The 24500-nt window shown below is 34.2% G+C and overlaps 8 protein-coding genes across 8 annotated transcripts; 6 read left to right on the plus strand and 2 right to left on the minus strand. All coding sequences in view use genetic code 12, as the record gives it.

Annotated features, from left to right (window-relative positions):
• Window positions 1-3293: 3293 nt before the first annotated feature.
• AHR1 (Zn(II)2Cys6 transcription factor AHR1) lies at window positions 3294-5255 on the plus strand (the record flags this gene model as incomplete). Its single annotated transcript, XM_049405434.1, has 1 exon — window positions 3294-5255. One exon carries the CDS (start codon window positions 3294-3296, stop codon window positions 5253-5255), a length of 1962 nt encoding a protein of 653 aa, XP_049264963.1.
• A 3318-nt stretch (window positions 5256-8573) lies between these two features.
• On the plus strand, window positions 8574-10028 carry CAM1 (translation elongation factor EF1B gamma; the record flags this gene model as incomplete). The annotated part of the gene is made up of 2 exons (XM_049405436.1): window positions 8574-8772; window positions 8995-10028. 2 exons carry the CDS (start codon window positions 8574-8576, stop codon window positions 10026-10028), a joined length of 1233 nt encoding a protein of 410 aa, XP_049264964.1.
• Window positions 10029-10476: 448 nt separating this feature from the next.
• Window positions 10477-11610, plus strand: MNN9 (mannosyltransferase complex subunit; the record flags this gene model as incomplete). Its single annotated transcript, XM_049405437.1, has 1 exon — window positions 10477-11610. The coding sequence occupies one exon, from the start codon at window positions 10477-10479 to the stop codon at window positions 11608-11610; it is 1134 nt and encodes a 377-aa protein (XP_049264965.1).
• A 307-nt stretch (window positions 11611-11917) lies between these two features.
• On the plus strand, window positions 11918-13792 carry NOG1 (putative GTPase; the record flags this gene model as incomplete). Its single annotated transcript, XM_049405438.1, has 1 exon — window positions 11918-13792. One exon carries the CDS (start codon window positions 11918-11920, stop codon window positions 13790-13792), a length of 1875 nt encoding a protein of 624 aa, XP_049264966.1.
• A 953-nt stretch (window positions 13793-14745) lies between these two features.
• On the plus strand, window positions 14746-16200 carry J8A68_001760 (uncharacterized protein; the record flags this gene model as incomplete). The annotated part of the gene is made up of 1 exon (XM_049405439.1): window positions 14746-16200. One exon carries the CDS (start codon window positions 14746-14748, stop codon window positions 16198-16200), a length of 1455 nt encoding a protein of 484 aa, XP_049264967.1.
• A 389-nt stretch (window positions 16201-16589) lies between these two features.
• J8A68_001761 (uncharacterized protein) lies at window positions 16590-17498 on the minus strand (the record flags this gene model as incomplete). Its single annotated transcript, XM_049405440.1, has 1 exon — window positions 16590-17498. The coding sequence occupies one exon, from the start codon at window positions 17496-17498 to the stop codon at window positions 16590-16592; it is 909 nt and encodes a 302-aa protein (XP_049264968.1).
• Window positions 17499-18206: 708 nt separating this feature from the next.
• ELP3 (Elongator subunit) lies at window positions 18207-19886 on the plus strand (the record flags this gene model as incomplete). Its single annotated transcript, XM_049405441.1, has 1 exon — window positions 18207-19886. One exon carries the CDS (start codon window positions 18207-18209, stop codon window positions 19884-19886), a length of 1680 nt encoding a protein of 559 aa, XP_049264969.1.
• A 135-nt stretch (window positions 19887-20021) lies between these two features.
• PBS2 (mitogen-activated protein kinase kinase) lies at window positions 20022-22319 on the minus strand (the record flags this gene model as incomplete). The annotated part of the gene is made up of 1 exon (XM_049405442.1): window positions 20022-22319. One exon carries the CDS (start codon window positions 22317-22319, stop codon window positions 20022-20024), a length of 2298 nt encoding a protein of 765 aa, XP_049264970.1.
• Window positions 22320-24500: the final 2181 nt, after the last annotated feature.

A 24500-nucleotide genomic window follows, 5' to 3' on the forward strand; every position in this document is an offset into this window, starting at 1 on the left:
AAAACAGCAGCTAAATCCCAGAATTTTTCTACAATTCAACTTAGTAAATGAAAGCAACCAAAGGCTTCGGCTAGGCACAGAAACTCACTAACTGGTTAGTTACTCAGAAAAAGTTTATTTTTTGTCTAACCAATTCTGCATCATTCTAGAGTACCGCCAATATAATTTTCGAGTCAAATAGCTTATAACCATTGTAACTGCTGAAGTCATCTTAGTTGAAACCTAGGTAGATAGTAATCCACTCTGGAAACTCCTTTCATATTGGTGCATAATTTGTCTAAGGACTTCGTCTTGTCAGCAGACTACTGTTACCCAGTCTTGTATATTAAGACAGCCGCGTCCAATAGGCTAGGAATTGGATTAATGGTCTGCAAACTTAACGTTCTGGATGCTGTCCGGTACCAAACTAAAATAATTCAAGTAGGATTCCCACTCAATCAGCAGTGGCCAGCCAGGCGATGTCGATGTGAATACTAGTTATCCCTTTTCGCTGCATTTTGCTAGAATTTTGTTCATCAGCACAGTTCTAGCTTCCAGCTGGCAGTGGTAACTTCTTCTACAACGGATGGTGGTATCAGCAACATCCCAAGCGATATAGTGAACTAATACCCCACATGAGTTTCTTTTGAATAGGGCTCAATCCATGTATGGTCTCTAGACAGTATTTAAAGCATTCAAATCGATGTTTAGTATGCAGTAAGATACAGTAAGATACTTAACTTACAACCAGATAAACCCACAAGATGTACTCACCAGAACCACACTTCAAAGTTAAAGCAGACGACACAGCCCAGGAAACATAAGCAAAATGTGAATTTAACAAAATCAGATACAGAACCAGTTGCAGACTGATCACGATGATGGAGTAGAAAAGGACTAATGCTTCAGAGTTTTTCTTGGATTTTCGAACTATGAATCTGCCTGCATCTTTGATGTTTATTTGTTATAAAGGTATGTATTATAATTTACACAGACTAACTATGGAAAGTATAATGATTCCAGCAGTATTCTTAGTACCACCTTATAGCCGAGCGTGGTTTATAAGAGAGAGCAAAATGTGTTTCCGTACGAAAGCTTGCTGTCTGGTTCGTGGCGACTCAACCCGACCCACTGAAATCCCCTCACAATATTTAGACAGCATTTCTCCGGGGACAACATTTCCCGGGGCTGACCGAATCAAGTACTGTGATGGAAAGTCGTACCAACTTATGTGGGCCGACCCGTTACCACTTGGAATTGAGCCATCGTACCTGGCCATGCGGTGGTGCTAGAGACCAGGACTCAATCCCGACTGGTTCGGGACAATTTCCTAGCTGTGTACCCATAATACATTTGACCCAGAATTTCGAAGAAGTAAAGACGGATTAGATGGGAAGGAAACACACTAGTTGATTGACACATAAGTGGGACTAAAACTTTTGAGTCAAGATGCTGTTATCTTTCCCCGTTTAAAAAGGTCATCCCTTTCGTGTCACTCTTGTCATAAGTTGTGTTGCGTATAAGCCTCTATTATTGTAAACCAATGAACAGACGCAAGGACTTTACATACATCGAAGTTAAAGATATTTTTACATCACTGTGAAATCATATATTAGGCTTTCCAGGCTTATCTTTCGAGGCTGGGTTAGCTTAAGACGTGATATTGAAACAATCTTTGGGTAATGATTTAAAACACTTCCCGGAATGCCGAATTCAAAGGTATGAAAACTACTACATGTAGCGTCACCGTAGTAGTTCGTGGTTATTGGTCATTAGCCCTGGTGCATTCCCCTCCCTGTTCTTCAAAATATGCCAGACGTCTTATTTTTTTTCGGAAAACGTTTGCATTCGTCAAATGTTTTCATTGGATGATAGAGAAAGTCATATGTTGAAATGAAACTTCGCCTTATGTGTATTTGCCAAACCTTAATCTTCAAATTTTGGTAGCTTTTGTATTCTACAATTATTATTTTTTAACATTATCATTCGTGCACATTTATTTTTTTGTCTGTTATTAATTATATTGTGGCTAGTGCAGCATAAATCTGCAGTTTTGCAACATGATGCAAGTTCTACGAGTTCCTTTTTACTTTTTGAGAGAAAGACGTTATTTTTTTAACGAATTTAAATTGTCTAGGACCCTGAAAGCGATAATTATATAAATAAGTACATAAATAGTAGCACTTATACCAGTGGAACAGAAAGAGACATGTCTTGTTTCCATCTTAATTGCAATTCCAGTTTTATTTACGAATTGCTTGTGAAATGAGTTGGTTGTTAATTAAACTTTCTTTAATCTTTGAAAATTTTAACCGCAGTGCTTGAATTATTTTACCCGCAAACAACTACTAATGAAAAGAAAGTCCCGAGGTCATTTACAGTAACAAAATGGGTAATTGAAGATTAAGGTTTCCTATAGAACCCACTAATCCTTGACATGGTTTAAACTCTGAACACTTAAGTTACTTGCAGCAATGACAGAATCTAATGTTACTCTATTCTCATATCTCCAATGTTCAACAAGAGTTCAAATTCGTCTATTCTAGCAAGTTTAATTCAGACGAAACAATACTCTAGGGACTATTATACATTCAGCTCCCAACTTGTGTTAGTGTAGTTCCGAATTTCAGTTGAAATTCCAACCAACATAGAAAAAGTTAGACAATTGTGCATTTTGGGTCATGCTTTGCAATGGGACCTATTATTAAGAGAAGATGTGATACACAGAGTCCTAATTGTACAAGATAAGTGGTAGATGCGTTGAATACAAGTCCTTGGGCAGCAAAATTTTTTTTGCACTTCCCCCTCATCAAGAAGGGACAGAAAGAGATAAAATAATTTCAGAAATTAAAAAAATAAAAGTATAAAATAAATAATTATAAAAAATAATCATTAAAAAATAATTATCAAAAAATAATTACAAAAAATATTGTAAAAAATAAAGTATAAACACTAAACAATAGCATATAAATTTAAATGTTAATAACGAAGATTTTGCAATGGGTGGACGAAAAAAAAAGTATTCAGGCAACACTAACCGAGTGTCAGACACTTTAAAGTTGATTTTTCCTATAAATAAACATCCATCCCTTTGAATGACAACTTGCATAAGTATCCTTGTTTCAAAACGACTGGCAACCACTACCATTGGGGAACGACAGACTCGACAGACTGCTTAGATTTCTTCAGGAAGAAACAACTAACTTATTTTGATTATTGTTCACAGAAACTCACATTCCTTGGTTGCATACTACTTGCATAAATTCTCAAGAACAACCATCACAGCCAAGGTTTTGAAAAAGTCAAAAGCGAGAATGCCCAAGAAGAGGTCCACAGGAACCGCTAAAAGAAGTCGAACAAGATCTGGTTGTGTCACATGTCGTGACCGTCATATTAAATGTGACGAACAACAGCCGGTTTGTCGAAACTGTATAAAATCAAAGAGGAAATGTTACAGAGGTATACGTCTCAATTTTACTCAATATAGTTTATACGATCCCGATGAAAATTCACGAAGTAGAAGAAGACCCCCCATACGACAAGAGTATAGAATTCTCGATCAGTCTATCACTATTGCTTCCTTGTATGACAATGGAAAGAGAGGATACTTACCATTTCTCCATCTACATTCTCCTGAAGATTTAAGGGAATCAGACCTTCAGTTTCAACAAGATATATACAGTGCCCTCCCGTCCGGATCGACATCAAACTATGGTGGAGAGGAATCAACCACTGATCAGCCACCAAAACTTGTGAAAGTTAGAACATCCAGTAAAGTACCACTCAATGTGTCATCAATCTCAGAAAACTATGAAATCAGTAATCAATTGTTGAATGAGAGTTACTTCAAAAATCAATTTATTCAACAGGGGCAAAACACCAATCAGCCACAACAGTTTCCAGTACAGGATCAATTATTATATCCTCAATCAATACCAAGTTACTTTTATTCACAACCTGATAATCCGGTATATCGTTCTGTGCAGCAACTACCCCAACCACAGATACCACTATCGGACCGAGTATCTGGAGGGCATTTTGGTTATGTAAACACTCAGATGCAACCTAGATTTGAGTACGAAAATCTAATACAAAGTCGAACAATTCCCACCAATGTTGATGCAAATGTTTATATTCATTTAATTGAGAATGAAAAGTACTATTGGCTTCTCGATCTACTTAATGATTTGAATATTTGGAAATCAATTGTGCCATCAATCTGTATAAAGTCTGCTGAGACCGACTCATTTTTGCTCGATTGTTTACTTCATTGCTCCCTCCAGAATGAGACCAGTTTGGATAAGCTACTTCATCAGCAACTAGAAAAATGGAATTCTTGTCGTGCCTTATATCCAATCGATGCTCAGAATTCAATAGTGTTCGAATCGTTGTTGGTTAGTGTTACCTTAATTATGCTAGGCATATACTTGAAGTCTATCGGCACTCGACTAACTGAGTTTCAAAAGATTGTCTTAGACAACCAATTGAAGTTGTTTAATAAGGTCATGGTTAAAATTGAAGAGTACTTGAAATCTAAACGTTCGAAGTCTGTTGTCTTGATTTCTTGTGTCCACTCCATCATTATGATTAAGTATTTCATTATCAAGATATTCAGATTGGATTATGGAGTTAGAGTAACAGAGAGAACTGTCGATGTCACGGAGGAGATTATATATCCAGAGAACCTGTCCTTGCTATCGAGTAACGATCCATTTAGTTCACATGGCTCTGAACTATCGAGTCTCGTGGGTTTGACAAGTTTTGAAATAGCTAATTTGAATCATTCATTTAAATCTATCGATTTCGGACAGTTGAAGTATAAATCCATGTCCAATGATACTAAAAGTGATGCAAGTGAGTTTAGAGACATTTTGTGGTATCTTATTAAGCTCAATTATGTGATAACTAATTCTGACCTTGCCAATCAGTTTGGAATTGATTACAACTACATTTACAAAGACCAAGATGATCTTTCAACCTCGGAATCCTCATTAAGTGCAATGCAAGATGGTAGTCAATTTACCCCAATTCGACAACAGCATACAAGTAGGCTTCCTCCAACCAATAATCTGCAAACAGCCTGTTATTTATTAAGAGAGTTCATTCACAAGTTGCTTAATATGGGTAACCCAGACATAATAAGAGATGCCAATTATAAAATTGAAAGTTTGTTCCAAACGATTGATGGAAGTTTCAATGATGCGGAGGTCAAGGTACAATGGAGAAAGCATTTCGATTGGGTACTCCGGTATATCAATCCAAACGTTTCTGAATAGATATGATGTTATTCTCGAAATTATAGATCCCGGGGATCTTGGACATCGACTTTAGTTTGCTCCCACGAGCCAAATGTATATATGTACTATATGTAATATAATGAATAGTGACTTTTCTTTTTCTAAACTATCAGTACAGATAATCAATGTTCCTCTCATTAACATAGTATGTTTGTGTTGTGAATAATTGCTAGTCAACGGTTAAGTAAAAAGGGTTGCCAGCTATAATTTTAAGCTGCGTAGCATAGTTCAAGCTGAAAATTTATTTGAATTTAATTTCAAATTTATGAAAGGTAAGTATAAACGAATTTCAAAAAATTTTCACTAACACAAAATTCGAACAATAATACAGCCACGAATCGCGTGTCAATAGAATTTCTATTTCCAAGAAGGGTATAATTCATTACTATCATCGCAGGATCATGCTTCAACCAACATATCTCATTCTTAGTTCTCGGTTATTCTTGATCTAGCAGCTAGGTATTTTTTATGTAAGAGCGCAATTCTTGCCATATTTTTTGGCATTAATACGACTGTGATATTACATAGGCGATTATGCTAAATGAAAGGCGAAGCCTTGTAGTATTATCATTTAAGGTGGTACGTTGGACGAAAGCACAGCCGCAAACAGACTAGAATCCACGAATTCAGCCAATCATCAAAATCAAGAATCAGCACAAAAATGTCCAATCGGAATTTGTCTGGTTGCCAGATTTCTGTCTGATTCTTTTCATCTTTTATGTTAGACTTCAAAACGATTATGTTCATTAGATAAACTCTGCAGCCTATGTCAGGGTCCATATCATTTGGCATTGTTGCAGCCGAACTGTAAGGAGAACGGAGTTGCGGAAATTGATACACGCTTTTTGACCTTAACACAAAAGCTAAAAAAATATGTTTTAAACATATGAGTGGTTATTATTTTCTTCTCTAAATTGCTTTGTAATCACCTTTTGATCTTCGAGACTATTAACTTTGGGAATCGTTGCGATCTGCAGACAAAATAAAACGCGAAATTTGTAGCTGCAAATCAAATTAATGTAGGAAAATCTTGGCAAATTGAACTTGCCAACTGTTTACCTTCTGTCCTTCTCAAACGCAAACTACTGATCCTCCATCATTTGTAAGTTCATTAGAGGGTCTTTTGGTTCATAACCATCTGTGGCTTGAAAATTTTATTTTCCTTCAGAACAATTTCAATATTTTTGACATTAAAAATATTATTTTTTAAATAATGTCTGTATCCTGATTTGCAAGGTTCATAACCACCCTAGACGAGATATGCATGGAAGATAAATTAGTATTATCTGATAAGAAATTTAATGGCAAGGCTGTCATTTGAAAGTGGACTCAATCCTTTTTATAAAAACTTAGATTTCCAAGTGTTTGTTTCTACAAGTACTCTACTTAAGTCATTCTCAGTCTTAGAATACCGTATCCGTGGTGTGGATTACCAAATGAGGCGTGATTACAAAACCACTTCGAAGATTATTTTCTACGCAATGACAATTGCGTCTGCATTTGTACTCAAAATGGACTAAAGCGAGGATGCGGCGTGCATAAAAAATATCAAAGACAAACCCAATCACAAACATTATTATCTTTTTTATCAGAAGAATTAATGCGATTATTTTATTGGTTAGACATTTGGTTGGAAAATTAACGTGAGGCTCATTCGCTGGGTGAATGGCTATAGAAGGTACAAGACGTTCGGAGGATTGGGTACCCAGATTTAGAGAGCTGGCTCTGCACGTCCCTGCCCCAATAATAGTCGCGGCTGACGTGCTTGAGCGCCCAATCTGCACGTACAACCCAGCCTGGCACAAGGAGAGGAACGGGTACACAAAACTGAAAGGAGAGGAACGGGAAGATTGAATTCTACACTAATACGAGCGGGGTAAAAGGCGATTCAAGTGATTGTGTACCTCATCTCGTCCCATTTGATGAAGTCTTGGTGGGTGAGTATCTCACACGAGGACTATACAAACGTTTGGTAGTTGTTTGTGCATTTTTCGTATAAAAAAGGGTTCACCAGGGAATGCAGGAAAATACTTAAAAGAGAACAAGTAGCTAGGTTTGCTTCTTTGAGAATGTCAACAAGAAGATCTAGCACAATAGATCAGAAGGGTGTGTTTGAATTATACTGTGCAAATTTCAAACCAAGCATAATGTATCTATGCAATGTGTACTTAGTAGCCATGGTATCTTTTTTTTTTCTTATATCTATTAGGAAAACTATATAATTAGAGATAGCTTTGTATCAGCACCCATCTTGCATGTTACATACGTAATTCAAGCTATAATCTAATACTTGTTGACACAAATCTAAAGCCGAGCTTATTACATGCTCAAGGCGTCAGCTCGCATTTGCTAAGCCTAGATAATTGTGTCAATCGGAAATATTCTTTTGGGTTCCTACTTCAACAATATACATGTTCGGATCTTAAATTTCCAGAGTTTAAATCAGGAATACCCGTATCGGAGGTTGCCTAAAGAAGGCTTATGATATTGTATGACAGGGTTGAAGTAATATCTCCTATGTGTGTGACAATAAAAGTTGTGTGCACGCCCGGGAAATGCCTAAAAGGCATTTTCAATCACAGACACAAAAAGGCACGGAAGTATTCCCTAATTGGCATCGAACTTAAAGTTATAGTTGCCTCGCGAATAAGTTGATTCAAGGGTGATCTCTAACATTCATTTCCAGTATTTGTTTCGGCGATACTCATTAACTATATCCTATTTCGAAGCTCCTCAGTAATATACGGCTCTCCAATCGAATGAAATCGTACCAGGTTGATGAAGATCCATCTCAAAAAGCAGAGATGACTAACGCTAGATTCCTTTATGGTCACTTCCTTGAAATATCACATTGAAATGTTATACTTTAACAATCAAGAGTACCAACCGGGGTATATTCACGACCACTCATTTGCAGCAAACCTCTGTCTTGGTAGCGCCTATATTTCAGGGTCGCCTAAGCTTCAGGGTTCGTAAACTATTCTGATGAAGATTACATAAGTCGTTCATTGGCAACTCTTTTTCTTCGAAGTTTCTTTAAGAAATCAGCGGCTTATCTTACGTTTCAAGGGACACGAGTATGACGAATGAGCTTCAACGAGTCAAGTTTATTAGTTTGGTCAATTTTACACTACCAAACCCTAAATTTTCAGCCCCAAGTTACCCGGATTAATATGATCCATCAACGAAAAATCAAAATTCAACGAAAATTTTTCGCCCTAATTGGCGCTGTCACACATTTCAAACTATCATATAAAAAGGCCAGTCAATTCAATTGAAATCCTAAAAAATCGAAAAATGTCTCAAGGTACATTATATGCCACTCAACAAATCAGAAGTATTGCCCCAAAGGTAATCATCAAACAATTCGGTTTAGATGTTAAAATTTCTGATAAAGATGGGGATTATGAGAAATATTTCCCATTGGGTAAAATCCCTGCTTTTATTGGTCCAAAGGGATTAAAATTACATGAAGTTATTGCAATTTGTCTTTATTGTATGTATTTATGAACATGATCTTTTATTAACAATTGATTCGAAGTGATGATGTTTAAATTATAATGATGAGAAATTTTTTCAATTATTTATACAGTTATCCCTGTCTTAATAAATTATGTCGAGAATCTATAATCTGAGATTTTTTATTTATGCATTGTCTAGAATCAATTCAATTACGTTACCAAATGCGTTGTAACAATATACTAACTCAATTGAATAGTGATTAATTTAGGTGATCCTAAATCTAATTTATTAGGTAAAAATGCTACTGAATATGCTCAAGTTATCAAATGGTGTTCTTTTGCTAACATGGAAATTTTACCAACTATTGCTAGAGTCTTTAGAACCATCTTGGGTGTTTTTCCATACAACAAGAAGGTTGTTGACGAAGGTAATGCCTTCCTTGACAAGGCTATTCCTGTTTTTGAAGCTAGATTAAAAGAATTTACTTATTTAGTTGGTGAAAGAGTTACTCTTGCCGATATTTTAGCTGCTTCTTATTTCGTCAGAGGTTTTGATAATATCTTTGGTGCTGATTGGAGAAAGAAATATCCAAACACTACTAGATGGTTCAAGACTTTGATTTCTTCTAAATATTTATCTGAATATTTCCCAGATTATAAATTTAGAGAAAAGCCAGTTGAATATGTTCCTCCAAAGAAGGAAAAGAAGCAACAACAACCAGCTAAAAAGGAAGCTGCTCCAAAGAAGGAAAAGCCTGCTCCTGCTGCTGAAGATGATGAACCTCCTGCTGCACCAAAACCAAAACATCCATTGGAAGCTTTGGGTAAACCAAAAGCTGCGTTGGATGAATGGAAGAGAGTTTATTCTAATGAAGAAACTAGAGAAGTTGCTATTCCATGGTTTTGGGAAAATCAATACAATCCAGAAGAATGGTCATTATGGAAAGTTGATTATAAATATAATGATGAATTAACTTTAACTTTCATGTCTAACAATTTAGTTGGTGGTTTCTTTAATAGATTATCTGCTTCTACCAAGTATATGTTTGGTTGTATGGTTGTTTATGGAGAAAACAACAATAATGGTATTACTGGTGCTTTCTTAGTTAGAGGTCAAGATTATAAGCCAGCTTTTGATGTTGCTCCAGATTGGGAATCTTATGAATTCACCAAATTGGATGCATCTGATGAAAAATCTAAGAAGTTTATTAACAATATGTTTGCTTGGGATGAACCTGTTATTGTTAATGGTGAAAAGAGAGAAATTGCCGATGGTAAGGTATTTAAATAAGCTGGGCTTATTTTTCTCTCTGTCTTTTTTTATTTCTACAGATTGTTTAGTGTTTTGTATTTAATCTTCCATTCTTGAATAGTTAAATATAAATTAAGATTTCACTTTCATACTCATCTACAGTGTAATGTAAGTTTGTAGTTTAACCCAAGTGGTTTACATGTGTCAGATATTTGGTTAAGTACACGACCTATTTATATTTTTCATCACCACCCGTGGAGCCTCACACAGCCATAATAACGGGATTGACACTCAGTTTCTATGTTTAGAAAAAAAAAATCTTGAACAATTCATCAATCTTGAAATTAATCACAAGAAGTTAAATAGCTTCAAGATTAAACAATCCAGACTTCCAATTAAAGCATTTTTATAGAGCTTTGTGTGCTTTAGGAGGGATATAAATTAATTAGATAAGCCAGTTTACAAATCAGACAAGCTAAGTTTCATAATGGTTAATTATAGTAGGAATTATTATATAAATTACATACGAAGAAGACCTTTAGCATTATTAGCACCAATTACGCTTTTATTTGTTATTTACCTTTTCTTCTTCTCATCATCATCATCATCCTCATCCTCATCGTCATCTAAAGGAAAACAACAAACCAAATATTCATATGACACCAAATCAAAAGGATGGTTTAAACTGAATAAAGATTCAGTAATACTTAAAGACTTACCAAAGAATCATATTAGTCATTATGATTTAAATAAATTATCATCAACATCGGATCCATTATCCAAAAGAGAAGAAGTGTTGATTTTAACTCCAATGTCAAAATTCTTACCTGCTTATTGGGATAATTTAAATAAATTATCATATGATCATTCATTAATTTCCCTTGGATTTATATTCCCCAGAACTAACGAAGGTGATGAAGCTTTGAAAGAATTAGAAAATGCTTTGAAAGAAGCCAAAGCTGCTAATAAGTTAAAATTCAAGAAAATTACCTTATTAAGACAAGATTCAAATTCATTAAAATCACAATCGGAAAAAGATCGTCATGCATTCAAGGTTCAAAAAGATCGTAGATCAATGATGGCCCTCGCTAGAAATTCATTAGTATTCACTACTATCTCACCTTCAACATCTTGGGTATTATGGTTAGATGCCGATATTGTCGAGACTCTACCAACTTTGATTCAAGATTTGGCGGGTCATAATAAACCGGTCTTATCCGCAAATGTCTACCAAAGATATTTCGACCAAGACACTAAACAAGATTCAATCAGACCATATGATTTTAATAATTGGGTTGAATCTGAAGAAGGATTAAAGATTGCTAATTCTTTACCAGAAGATGAAATTATTGTTGAAGGATATGCGGAAATGGCTACTTATAGACCATTAATGGCTCACTTTTATGATGCTAATGGGGATGCAAATACTGAAATGGCTCTCGATGGGGTTGGTGGAGGTGCGGTATTGGTTAAAGCTGATGTTCATCGTGATGGTGCCATGTTTCCTTCATTCCCATTCTATCATTTGATTGAAACTGAGGGTTTTGCGAAGATGGCTAAGAGATTGGGATATGAAGTGTTTGGATTGCCTAATTATTTAGTCTATCATCATAATGAATAGACTGTTTGAGTTGTTGTTTTGTAGACTATGATTGATTAATTTAGTTATTTTGTATAAAAATTTTGTATGTAGAAATATAACTACAAATTAGGAAATTTAATCTCAGCCGCAGTGACAAAAAAAAAAAGAAATCTTCACAATAAAAAATTTCGAAGTGCGAAGAGATGCACTGCAAAAAAAAAAATTATCAAAAGCTCTTCTCTTGATTTATATACTTTCTAACCATCCAAACCAACCTGTCCCGTAATCAACAGCCAAGATGCAACTCTCATGGAAAGATATACCAACCGTTCCAACATCTAACGATATGTTGGATATCGTTTTAAACCGTACCCAAAGAAAGACTCCAACAGTTATTAGACCCGGTTTTAAAATCACTCGTATTCGTGCATTTTATATGAGAAAAGTTAAATTTACAGCTGAAGGATTCAGTGAAAAATATACTGATATTATAAGTGGATTCCCTAATATTAATGATGTTCATCCATTTCATCGTGATTTGATGGATACTTTATATGAAAAGAATCATTATAAAGTTTCTTTAGCTGCTGTTTCTAGGGCCAAAACTTTGATTGAACAAGTTGCTAGAGATTATTTGAGATTATTGAAGTTTGGTCAGAGTTTATATCAATGTAAACAATTAAAGAGGGCTGCTTTGGGTAGAATGGCTACTATTACTAAGAAATTAAAGGATCCTTTGGTTTATTTAGAACAAGTTAGACAACATTTGGGTAGATTACCAAGTATTGATCCAAATACTAGAACTTTATTGATTTGTGGATATCCTAATGTTGGTAAATCTTCATTCTTAAGATGTATTACTAAAGCCGATGTTGAAGTTCAACCATATGCTTTTACTACTAAGAGTTTATATGTTGGTCATTTTGATTATAAATATTTAAGATTTCAAGCTATTGATACACCAGGTATTTTAGATCGTCCAACTGAAGAAATGAATAATATTGAAATGCAATCGATTTATGCTATTGCTCATTTAAGATCTTGTGTTTTATATTTTATGGATCTTTCTGAACAATGTGGATTTTCAATTGAAGCTCAAGTTAAATTATTTCATTCAATTAAACCATTATTTGCTAATAAATCAGTTATGATTGTTTTTAATAAATCAGATATTATTAAAACTGAAGATTTAGATTTAGAAAAACAAGAATTATTGAAATCATTATCAACATTCCCAGGAGTTGAAATCATGCATGCTTCTTGTCATGAAGAAGATAATGTTATGAAAGTCCGTAATCAAGCTTGTGAAAAATTATTAACTGCAAGAATTGAACAAAAATTAAAGGGTACTGCTCGTGTTAATAATGTATTGAATAAGATTCATGTTGCTAAACCACAAGCACGTGATGATGTTGAAAGACAACCATATATTCCTGATGCTATTAAAGAATTGAATAAATATGATATTAATGATCCAAATAGAAGAAAATTGGCCAGAGATGTTGAAGCTGAAAATGGTGGTGCTGGTGTATTTAATATTAATTTGAAAGATAAATATTTATTAGAAGATGAAGAATGGAAGAATGATATTATGCCAGAAGTTTTAGAAGGTAAGAATGTTTATGATTTCTTAGATGCTGATATTGTTGCTAAATTACAAGCTTTAGAAGATGAAGAAGAAAGATTAGAACAAGAAGGTTTCTATGATTCTGATTCTGAATTAGATGATGAGGATACTATTGATATTAAAGATAAAGCAGAATGGATTAGAAATAAACAAAAGGTTATGATTAATGAAGCTAGAAATAGAAAATCATTAAAGAATCAAGCTATTATGCCAAGAGATCAAGTTAAGAAATCTTTCAATGAAATGGAAGCACATATGTATAATATTGGTTATGATACTAATAAATTGAAAGCAACTAAATCTAAAAAGAATGAAGGTAAAGCATTATCAGGTGTTGATATATTAAAGAAGAATCAAGGTATTAAAACTTCAAGATTATCTAAGAAGAAACAAGCTGTTAATCAATCTGATCGTCTTAATGATGGTTTGGCAGATGGTGCATTAAGATCACAAGCTGAAAGATTGGCTAAGATTCAAAGAAGAGAAAGAAATAGAATGGCAAGACAAGGTGAAGGTGATCGTCATTCTACTGCTGCTTTACCAAAACATTTGTTTAGTGGTAAGAGAGGTATTGGATCTACTGATCGTCGTTAGATTACTCTATGGTTTGTATATTAAATTAATTTTGTATAGATTGTCTTTTGTTTTTATTAATACAGTTATAAACATTCTTAGGTTTTAGAGTATAAATTACTAAGCAATACTGCCTTACGACTGTTATTGGCTACGTTTAGTATGTTCCTTGTAGTAAGTTCTCGGAGAATAAAGGAAGAGGGATGCCAAAAAATAAGAGAGCCACAGTTTAATAGCAAATCAAATACTCTCAACGAAGGAAGGAAGGGATGGAGAAGGAGAGATGGCTGTGGACTTGTATTGTTTCCATTGTTAAGGAACAATAGAAATCATCGTACGTTTTGTGCTTTCTTTGTATCAATTTAAATTATTTTTTATTATAACCGTTCGCCTTTTAATCCGCACCTTAATAGTTGTGGTTGTGGTGAGAGTGGTGGTGGTGGTGGCTCGTAGTACAAGTGCGTGGGAAGGGCGGCGTGGGAAGTTTAACTAAGCGATTTTTCTATTGCAAAAAAAAAAAGTATTATTATTTTATGAAACTAATTTAATTACCAATTAGGAAATGAAACCCCCTCCTCCATAGAATGATTTACTGTAATTAACAACGTTTCCCCCCCCTTTAAACAAAGTGTTGGAAGATATATAAATAATCCACCTTAGTGGTTGATGGAAGTTATATTTAGGAATGTAGTTGCCCAATCTTGTGAAGATTTAATTTACAATTTAATTGTTTGATTTATAGATAAATCAATTACAATAAGAAAGATAGATCTCATATTGCACCCCCTTTTTTTCGGGTTTTAAAATAGAATAATAAAGTCTCTTATCTTTTATTTTTATTCTTTATCATAAAAACCATATTTTTTTTTGGGACAGTTAAATTACTTTATAGAAAGATTTAAATAAGAACTTACACAATTTCAATTAACAGGGTTCAAATATATAAAAATAGATATAATTAATTGTAAATCTAAATGGGTATTATTATAACTAGTAATACTCCCAATAATCATCCCAATCATCATAATAATCATCATAATTCCAATTCCAATCACCATACTCATCAACATCATTCTAATCCAAGAAAAAATATGCAATCTTCATTAGATATAATCAATACCACTACAACCAATACTCCTCCACAATTATTACCACCAAATACAGGTCCTCCCGGCACAACCCCAACCAATGCATCTTCAACCGCCAATAAGAATCTAAGTCATGTACCATGTAAATTCTATAGACAGGGGATATGTCAAGCAGGTAATTCATGTCCTTTTAGTCATAATTTAGATGGGTCATTAGCTGCTGATAAATTGCCTTGTAAATATTTTCAAAAGGGCAATTGTAAATTTGGATTAAAATGTGCTTTGGCTCATTTCTTACCTGATGGGACTAGAATTAATTCAAAGAATTTATTAAATTATGGGAATGGACAACAACAACAACTGATTAGACAAATTAATAGAGGGTCTTCATCGTTCAATTATACAACTACTAGTGGTGGTGGTGGAGGTGGTGGAAGTGGGACAGGTATTCTTGGTAGTGCTAATAGTACTAATAATTCTCCACCTGCTAGCATGGATAGATCAGATAGTTATTCTAGCTCAATTGCAACTTCTCCTACTAATATTCAATATCCTAATCCCAATAATAATAATAATGTTGCCAATTTCATAAATATAGGTACGCCCCAGGGGCAACCACCACCCCAACAATATGCTGGTCAATATACTCCTGATAGATATAGATCCAATTCATTTGGAAAACAACAAGAATCATCATATTTCCCCCCTCAACCATATTCAACATCACTTCAACAATTACCCCAACAAACAAGTAGACACCCATCACAGGGTACCTTCCAGCAACAACAACAACAATTACCTACTCCACATCAACATCAACAGCAAGTTCCACAGATGTTCACATCTCATTCATATACTGGTGGATATGTTTCTCAACAACAACAACAAGCACAACAAACACAGCAACAACAAAATATTCAAATGACAAGATCATTTTCTACAAGTTATACAATCCCTTCATCATCATCGAACACATCAACTAGATTATCATTAGGTTCACAAAATGGCGGATATTTTTCAAACTTCACCCAAGATTCAGCCATACTTGATGACGATTATGATGATGATTTAGATACATCATTTGCAGAAGAGGATTATGTGCCTGGTAGTTTGAGTGATATTATCCTCACTCCGCAAGAATTGAGGAGACGTGATTCAAGGAGTCAGAGTGGGACTTTGATGGGTGGTGGATCGATTTGGAATGTGGAGGAGGGTGCTGGTGGGAATGGGAATGGGGGAATGATGCATAGAGGAAGTGGGAGTTTTGGTGGTGGAGGGAATGATGTGTTTAGAAAGAGAGGGATGAGTGGGAATCAAGATGATGTTTTCTTGATGGAATAGATACTCTGTGTGTGTGTGAGTGTGTGTGAATAATAAAATGCTTTAATTGGTGGGTTTTTGGTTGTAAAAATAAAAATGGTTGCAAAAAAAAAGAGACGTCATATTGTAAATTAAAAAAGGATTTAACAAAAATAAAGCAATAAAATACGAAGAGAGTTGGAGATAGAAGTTGTCCTAAGATACAACTTGGTTGGTTGGTTGGTTGTTATTGGTTGGTTTGATGTGTTTCTGTTTTGGTATTAAAAAGACATTTGTTACTTAAAAATATAAAATTGTATTGTAAAAAAACTGTTTAATAGATGAAAGTTTATATTAATTATATTATATACATGTACAAGATATTCTAACTCTACAAGAACCCGATGGGTCACGTCTGTCAGTGTGTCTATCTATTCAATCTTATTTGGATCATTACGATAAATATCACCAAAGAGAGTTGTCAATTCTTTCATCTTCTTTGGAGTCATTGTAATTGCATCAGGTTGAATCTTTCTATCTCCATCACTTTCAAATACTTTCCCAGCTAAATAGATTTCATCAGTTGTTGGATTTAAACTAAATACCAAATAATCAATACTTTCAGTTTCTTTAACTTGAACATCTTTCCCAACTTCACCACCAGAAGCAATTCTTGAAATTGCTACTTTTTGTTTTGTATGTAATTTCATAATAAATTGAACATAAACCAAAATATTATTAGAATCAGGAATCACATTAAATGATACAACTTTTGGATTCCCAATGATTTCAACCAATTCCCATTTAATATGACTACCTTCTGGGAAACTGGTCACTCTTTGACATAAAGCTTGCATGGTACTTTGACCAACATTATGTTGTAATTTTGAAAAGATAAATTTTTCACGATTCTTTCTTTCCAAAGGTAAATTACAAGCATTTGAAAATGTTTTATTTACTTTAACAAATGTTTCAATTGAATCATCTTTCCATTTATTAAATTGTAATGAAATTCCTGATTCTTGTTTAAATTTAACAATATTATAAGTATTATAAGCAAACATTCCTAATCTACGTAATAAAAGACGAGGCCATTTTGAAATTGGATGATCAGTTAATTTAGGTGGGACATAGAAATCAGCCATGACTCCAAGATATGAAAGTGGGATTTGTGAAATATCGGCAACAGCTCCATCTTTCTTCTTTTTGGCATAAGTTCTAATTGGATTGATGATTGTGGAGGATGGAAGGATATGACGATTGATATGGGATGATGATGTACGGAGTAATGGTGAGTATTCCCTGGATATGAGGGTGGAACTACTTCTTAATCCAATCATAGTAGTAGTAGTAGTAATAATTTGTATGTACAAGGGGTGGTTGGTGATTGATATTAGAAGTTGATTGATTCAATTGAAAATTTTTAAAATTGAAGAATTTAATTATTATTTTTTCTGTTGTACAAGAATGTAAGGTTATATGCAGTATCCAACGATTTGGATTTGAACTGGTGGACCGTGGGAACAATTGCAAAAAGTTCAATGAGATCAGAGACATCATTCAAATTCTCAATATAAAATCATAAGTAAAGTCGTAAATTTTCTTATAAATGGTTGCTGTTCTTGGTTATCACTTGGGTTGAATCATGGACTTTAGAAGAATGCCACTTTAAGCTACGAAGAAAGTCACAACATCCAAGAAAATTAATTCTACGAAAAACTTACAAAATCTTTAAATTCATATTAATCAATTCTGATACAATCTCATAAAACCCCTTCCATTGCATTTCCATTACCATCCTTCTGCATTTATCTCTCTTTCTATAATTGTCTACGTCAATATAGGTGCTTTTGTTAGTTCCAATAATAATAATACAATATTTGCAATCACAATGATTTGATTGGTACACGAACTTTATTCCTAAAAAAGAAATCAAAGCCAAAACCAAAAAAAAAAAAAAATGGTAACAGAGATGAGATCACTACATCATCACCAACTTTACCTTCACCAACTATACTTAAAAACCATTAACCAGAACAAGATACAACATGCCAGTTCAAAAACAAAAACCAGGTAAGCAAAAGCTTGCACCCGAAAAGGAAAGATTCTTACAATGCTGTGGAGATATTTCTCTTGAATTAGTTGCATCCCTCAAGAATTCAAAAGATATAAATTTGAATGGACTTGTTGGTCGATATTCCAAAAAATATAAATTAAAACAACAACCAAGATTAACCGACATTATATCATCAATCCCTGATCAATATAAGAAATACCTTATCCCCAAACTAAAAGCAAAACCCGTCCGTACCGCTTCCGGTATCGCCGTGGTTGCAGTTATGTGTAAACCTCATAGATGTCCTCATATTGCCTATACCGGGAATATCTGTGTTTATTGCCCTGGTGGACCAGATTCAGATTTCGAATATTCAACTCAATCATATACCGGATATGAACCAACTTCAATGAGAGCAATTAGGGCCAGATATGATCCATATGAACAAGCAAGAGGTAGAATTGAACAATTGAGACAATTGGGACATTCGATAGATAAAGTAGAATATATCATTATGGGAGGGACGTTTATGTCATTACCTATTGAATATCGAGAAAATTTCATTACTCAATTACATAATGCTTTGACTGGATTCAATGGTCGTGATATTGATGAAGCAATTGAATTTTCTCAACAATCACAAACGAAATGTGTTGGGATTACGATTGAAACTAGACCAGATTATTGTACTGAGACTCATTTGAGTGATATGTTGAAATATGGATGTACTAGATTAGAAGTTGGTGTTCAATCGGTTTATGAAGATGTTGCTAGGGATACTAATAGAGGACATACTGTTAAAGCCGTATGTGAAACTTTTGCCGTGGCAAAAGATGCCGGGTATAAAGTTGTAAGTCATATGATGCCTGATTTACCTAATGTTGGAATGGAACGTGATTTAGAACAATTTAAAGAATATTTCGAAAATCCAGAATTTAGAACCGATGGTTTAAAATTATATCCAACTTTAGTCATTAGAGGTACTGGTTTATATGAATTATGGAAAAAGGGGCTTTATAAATCATATAATGCAAACGCATTAATTGATCTAGTTGCAAGAATCATGGCGCTTGTTCCACCATGGACCCGTATCTATCGTGTGCAAAGAGATATCCCCATGCCATTAGTCACTTCGGGGGTTGAGAATGGTAATTTAAGAGAATTAGCCCTCGCCAGAATGAAAGATTTCGGTACGTCATGTAGAGATGTTAGAACAAGAGAAGTAGGTATACAAGAAGTTCATCATAAAGTCCAACCTGATCAAGTTGAATTAATTAGACGTGATTATTATGCTAATGGTGGTTGGGAAACTTTTTTGAGTTATGAAGATCCCAAAAAGGATATTCTTATTGGATTGTTGAGATTAAGAAAAGCATCGAAGAAATATACATATCGTAAAGAATTCACTAGTCAACCTACTTCGATTGTTCGTGAATTACATGTTTATGGTTCGGTTGTTCCATTACATTCAAGAGATCCAAGAAAGTTCCAACATCAAGGGTTTGGGACTTTGTTGATGGAAGAAGCAGCAAGAATTGCGAAAGAAGAACATGGATCTAAAAAGATTAGTGTTATTTCTGGAGTTGGGGTAAGAAATTATTATGCTAAATTGGGTTATAAATTAGATGGTCCATATATGTCTAAAATGTTAGATGAAGAAGAGGATGATTAATTGGTTTATATAGATTTTTTTTAGTTTGGTTTATAATAATAATTACATGTGTATTATTCAAATATTTAACCTATACAATTCCGGAAATGATTGTTTTCGTTATAATTACACTCTTTAATTTATCTAAAAACATCCCTATTTTGAACGATTCAAGAAACTTGAATTCATATTCGTCAAACCTCCTCTATGTAATGCAGGTGCTTTCACTTTACTTCTCAACAATGATTGAACATTTTCTCTAGTTGGTGGTGGAATTGCCGCCGTTCTACTATTCGTTCTACTCACACCACCAGCCTTTCTTTGTTTCTTAATTTCCTCCAAATCATCCAATCTCTTCGTTACAGCTTCACGAATAAGTTCACAACCTTGACCACGATATTTAACTAACCATGGATGATGAAGTAATGCGGCATATGAAGGTCTTAAATCGGGGTTTTTGTTAAGACAAGATTTGACAAACATTTGTGCTTCTTTGGAAAATATCGATTGATCTAATTTTGGTGGTTCTCCATCAACTATTGCACTTAATTGAGAAAATATATTATCATAAGTTTCAGGAGGATATGGATAATGACCAACGGCAATTTCTAAAATCGTTAACCCAAGGGACCAAATATCCGAATGAACGGAATATGTTGCATCATTGGGTGTTATACTTCTTATTCTTTCTGGTGCCATATATGATTGACAACCAATATTGGTTTTCGCCAATGAAGCAACCAAATTCCCTGATACTCCAAAATCACAAAGTTTAACCTCTCCAAGTGTATTCACCAATATATTTGTAGGTTTCACATCACGATGGATGATGTTATGTTTATCTTTCAATTCCTTCAATCCTCGTATCACCGATTCGGTAACATATGCCAATGCTGCTTCATCTTTACATCCAATATTACTACCAAATATCTTATCCAAAGATCCACCATCCATATATTCAATACACATATATACTGCCCCTTCAACAAAGAATGCTCCGTAGAAATCAACAATAAATGGTGAATTACATTTATGTAATACATCTAATTCCATCAAGATTTGGGTGAATTTAGTTTCATCTAATTCTAATCGAACTTCTTTCATTGCCATTAATACTCCAGTTGGTTTATGTAATACCTTCAGTACTGATCCATAATTTCCATGACCTAATTCTTCTATATATTCAAGTTCATCCAATGAGATACGGAATGAAGATCCACTCAGAAAATCAACCCCTTCGGAATGTAAGGATGCCTTGCCGGCAAATTTCAATTGTCCGGATTTTATATCGACATATTTTGAATAATTGGCGAATAAACCATGAAGGTTGTTGTTGTTGGGAGTTTGCTGTGGTGATTGCATTTGTGAATTTGATTGTTCTTGCTGTTGCTGTTGNTGTTGTTGTTGCTTCTCCTCTGGCGTGCATCCTTCAGATGAATTTGAAGTAGGGTTGGAAGATCTAGTAAGACTGGCGCTACGTGATAATGATGGCATTGAATTTGGTAAATCGTTACTTGTCATCCCATCAAGATTCAATTTAAAATTTGGTTTATTCTTCCGTTCTGATAATCTTCTAGATAATTCATGTGGTGTTACAGATAATTGATTAGCTATTGGTGTTTGAGACATGATGATTTCTGAAGTCGGTCTATTATTATTGTTTACGCTAGAAGAACTTCCTGCACTTGATATATCACCTTGATTATTGTCAGGATACGCTACCGGACTTAACATTCTTGGAGATGGGGTATTTGGAGTACTATTACCAATTGCCAAATCACTGACATTTAACTTCATACCTCTTCTTTGTGATAAAGACGGCTTCTTCTTTAAATCTATAGTTTGAGTCAGATTGGAAGATGGTATTCGTCCACTAATCGTATGACCACGCGTTGGCATAGGATACGTGAATTGTTGAGTTGAATCTGGAGGCGCAGATACTGGAGAACCAGGAGTACTGCTACTAGTTATTGACTCGTGCAGAAGTGTTCGTTTGTCATTGTTGAACATTGCTGATCTAATAGATTCTGAACCTGGTAATGGCGGGAGTTGCTTTTCCGATATACTTGTTTGCAGATGATTTCTTGAAGTATTCGTACTTGTGTTGTTCTCGCCATCATTCACTAGTGGTGGTGGGGACATGGATGATGATAGTTGAGAGTTATTGGAATCAGAGTTTCCAAGTTTAGCGCGTCGTTGTTGAAACGCCATTAGTCTTGCTTGAATATCACTTTTCAACTGCGGGTGAGAAGATGTAGATGATGACTGTGGTGGAACTGTGGGTGGTGTTTGCTTAGGTGGTTGGTTGTTGATTGACACTGCTGATGAGGACGTCATATTACTAACAGGTCTCTGAATACCTATGTTTAAATTGTTCATTAGTAAATCATCAACGCCTGAGTTGTGATTGTTGCGTGAAGATAAGTTTGACTGACTGCTGTTGTTCCCTGACATCGTTCTTTATGTTTGTATGTATATCTATCTATTAAGGATGCTTTTAATTTTGATTGTTGTGAAAGTTAATTTTAAAAGGAATGACTAGCGAATATGTAATCATGCAAGGAAACGGGAACGCTAAATGAGACTTCTCAAAAGTGCTTTATCTGAGCTGGGTTCAACGTGTAATATATTGTAGGTATTGGTATGTCTATAGTCTGTTTATATTGATGTCCCACTAAGTTGTGGCCTGTTATTTGATTAGTTAATGATTGCTTAAATTTGGAAAACCTAAAAAAAATTAAAAATTAAAAATAAAAATAAAATTTTATTTAAATTTTCTGGAATTTTAAGGTAAATGGTTAAATTTTTCCTTTTGGTTTGAACTTATTATTTATTTATTTTTTTATTAAAAATTCTTGGAATTCTCGGAATTAATAAAAATTCAATCTTTTATGTTTGGATTGAAGCGGAATTCAACGAAGTGTATTACACAAGACACAATATAACAAGTAAATTGTAAAGTTTGTTAAAATGATGATGATCCTATATTCAGTCTTGTTGTTCTTGTTATTTTAAGTTATAGTTGTGTGACTTAAAATTATAGATGTCAATTACAAAAAACTGGCGTTTTTTTCTCTTTAGATTCTTGAGTGATAAGTAAATGCCGAAGCAACACACACTGTTCTATTCTTTTTGTCTCGGTTTCAACACAAAAGAAAGAGTTAATCTCTTAACAGAAAATCTGAAACAATTCACAAAAAAGCTTATTTATTCAATTATTGATAAAGAAAGTGGTTCCTGATTGGCTTTCCAATTGAGTTTTGGAATGAATGAAAATAAAGCTCAGGGTTGACTAACCACAGAAGAGTCCAAATTGTATAGTTCCCCTTAAAAATTGGCAAAAATCTTTTCTTAATACTTACATGAAATATTCTTGGTATTTTCTTGGGTATAATCAACCACTATCTTTCAATGAAATTATTCTTTATTGCTCTAAGGCGGGTACCCCCCCCTCTCTGTATTTTAATCATTTATTTGTTCAGTTTATAATTTTTGATCGGAATCTGTAAATCGGGTAAATTTGTTTCTTTTTTTTTTCTTGTTTCTTACTTCCTACGATTGCCAATAATCTTGAGAGAAACTGGTTAAATTTGCTTGGAACCACTCATGACGGATTGATAAAAAGCGGCTATGTTCCCGGTTACTATGGGATTGCCAATTGAATGACAGTTACTGGGAAGGGTGCACGTTGTGACGGGATCATCTCTTTTTTTTGGTTGTTTTCTCTCTCTCTCTCTCTCTCTCTCTCAAGAGTGGCAAGAAGTGCTTCAAAGAACAAATACATGTAACGAAACTCTAATTCGTTTAGTCTTGGTGCTGGTACCTGACTTACAAAAACATAAAGTACAGTTACTTGGCAAACCTCATAAAATTAATCTTGGTACAGGCGTCTCAAATTGGGGATGTAAGCCCTTAACCTCAACCTTCTATAAAGCATCAAGACAACAGAATGGAATTACATTTCCGACTAATCTGAATAATTTCTTGTTGAGGCCCTCAATGGCCCTAAATAAATGAACTAAAATTTTCTTCAAGATGAATGTGATGAATGTTAGACGATGAAATACCAAATATACTCTTGTCCTTAAAAATGATGAAGATATGGTTTGTAGAAAAGTTTTGCAACAGATCTACATATGGTCAGTCTCTTTAGTTAAATTGTTTTTGCAACCAATTTTCTTTTGATAGAATAAACTTTTTAGTTGGACCAAAAATCGTGAAGAATACACAAGAAGTCAAGTACCAATGATTAATCAGATATATTGTTAGTATAATCACTAAGTAAGCAATAAAATCATATCCAAGACGAATTGGTCAAATCTGTAATAAGCCAGCACCAAAACATTTTAAAGATGGTTCAAATGCTGCCAAACAAATAAATATGAACTTCTACAAATAGCGACATCCATGTCGTAATGTCGCGTTTTCTACCTTAGTCATAAATTCAGAATTAGTTGTCAGAAAGTTTGTTGTATTTGAATTAATGGTACTTTGCCATAAAGAATGATTTAATTATATGGTTAATGGATGGTTCGGATAACACTCACCATACAAGCCCAAGTGCGACATATGACAATACTTTTTCCACTTCTTCTTTAGATGATTCTACGTTACGAATACAAATAAATGATTATG

Source organism: Hemisphaericaspora subhashii, assembly GCF_019202705.1.
Source record: "Hemisphaericaspora subhashii strain CBS 10753 chromosome Unknown scaffold61, whole genome shotgun sequence".
In the NCBI taxonomy this organism is placed as follows: Eukaryota; Fungi; Ascomycota; class Pichiomycetes; order Serinales; family Debaryomycetaceae; genus Hemisphaericaspora; species Hemisphaericaspora subhashii.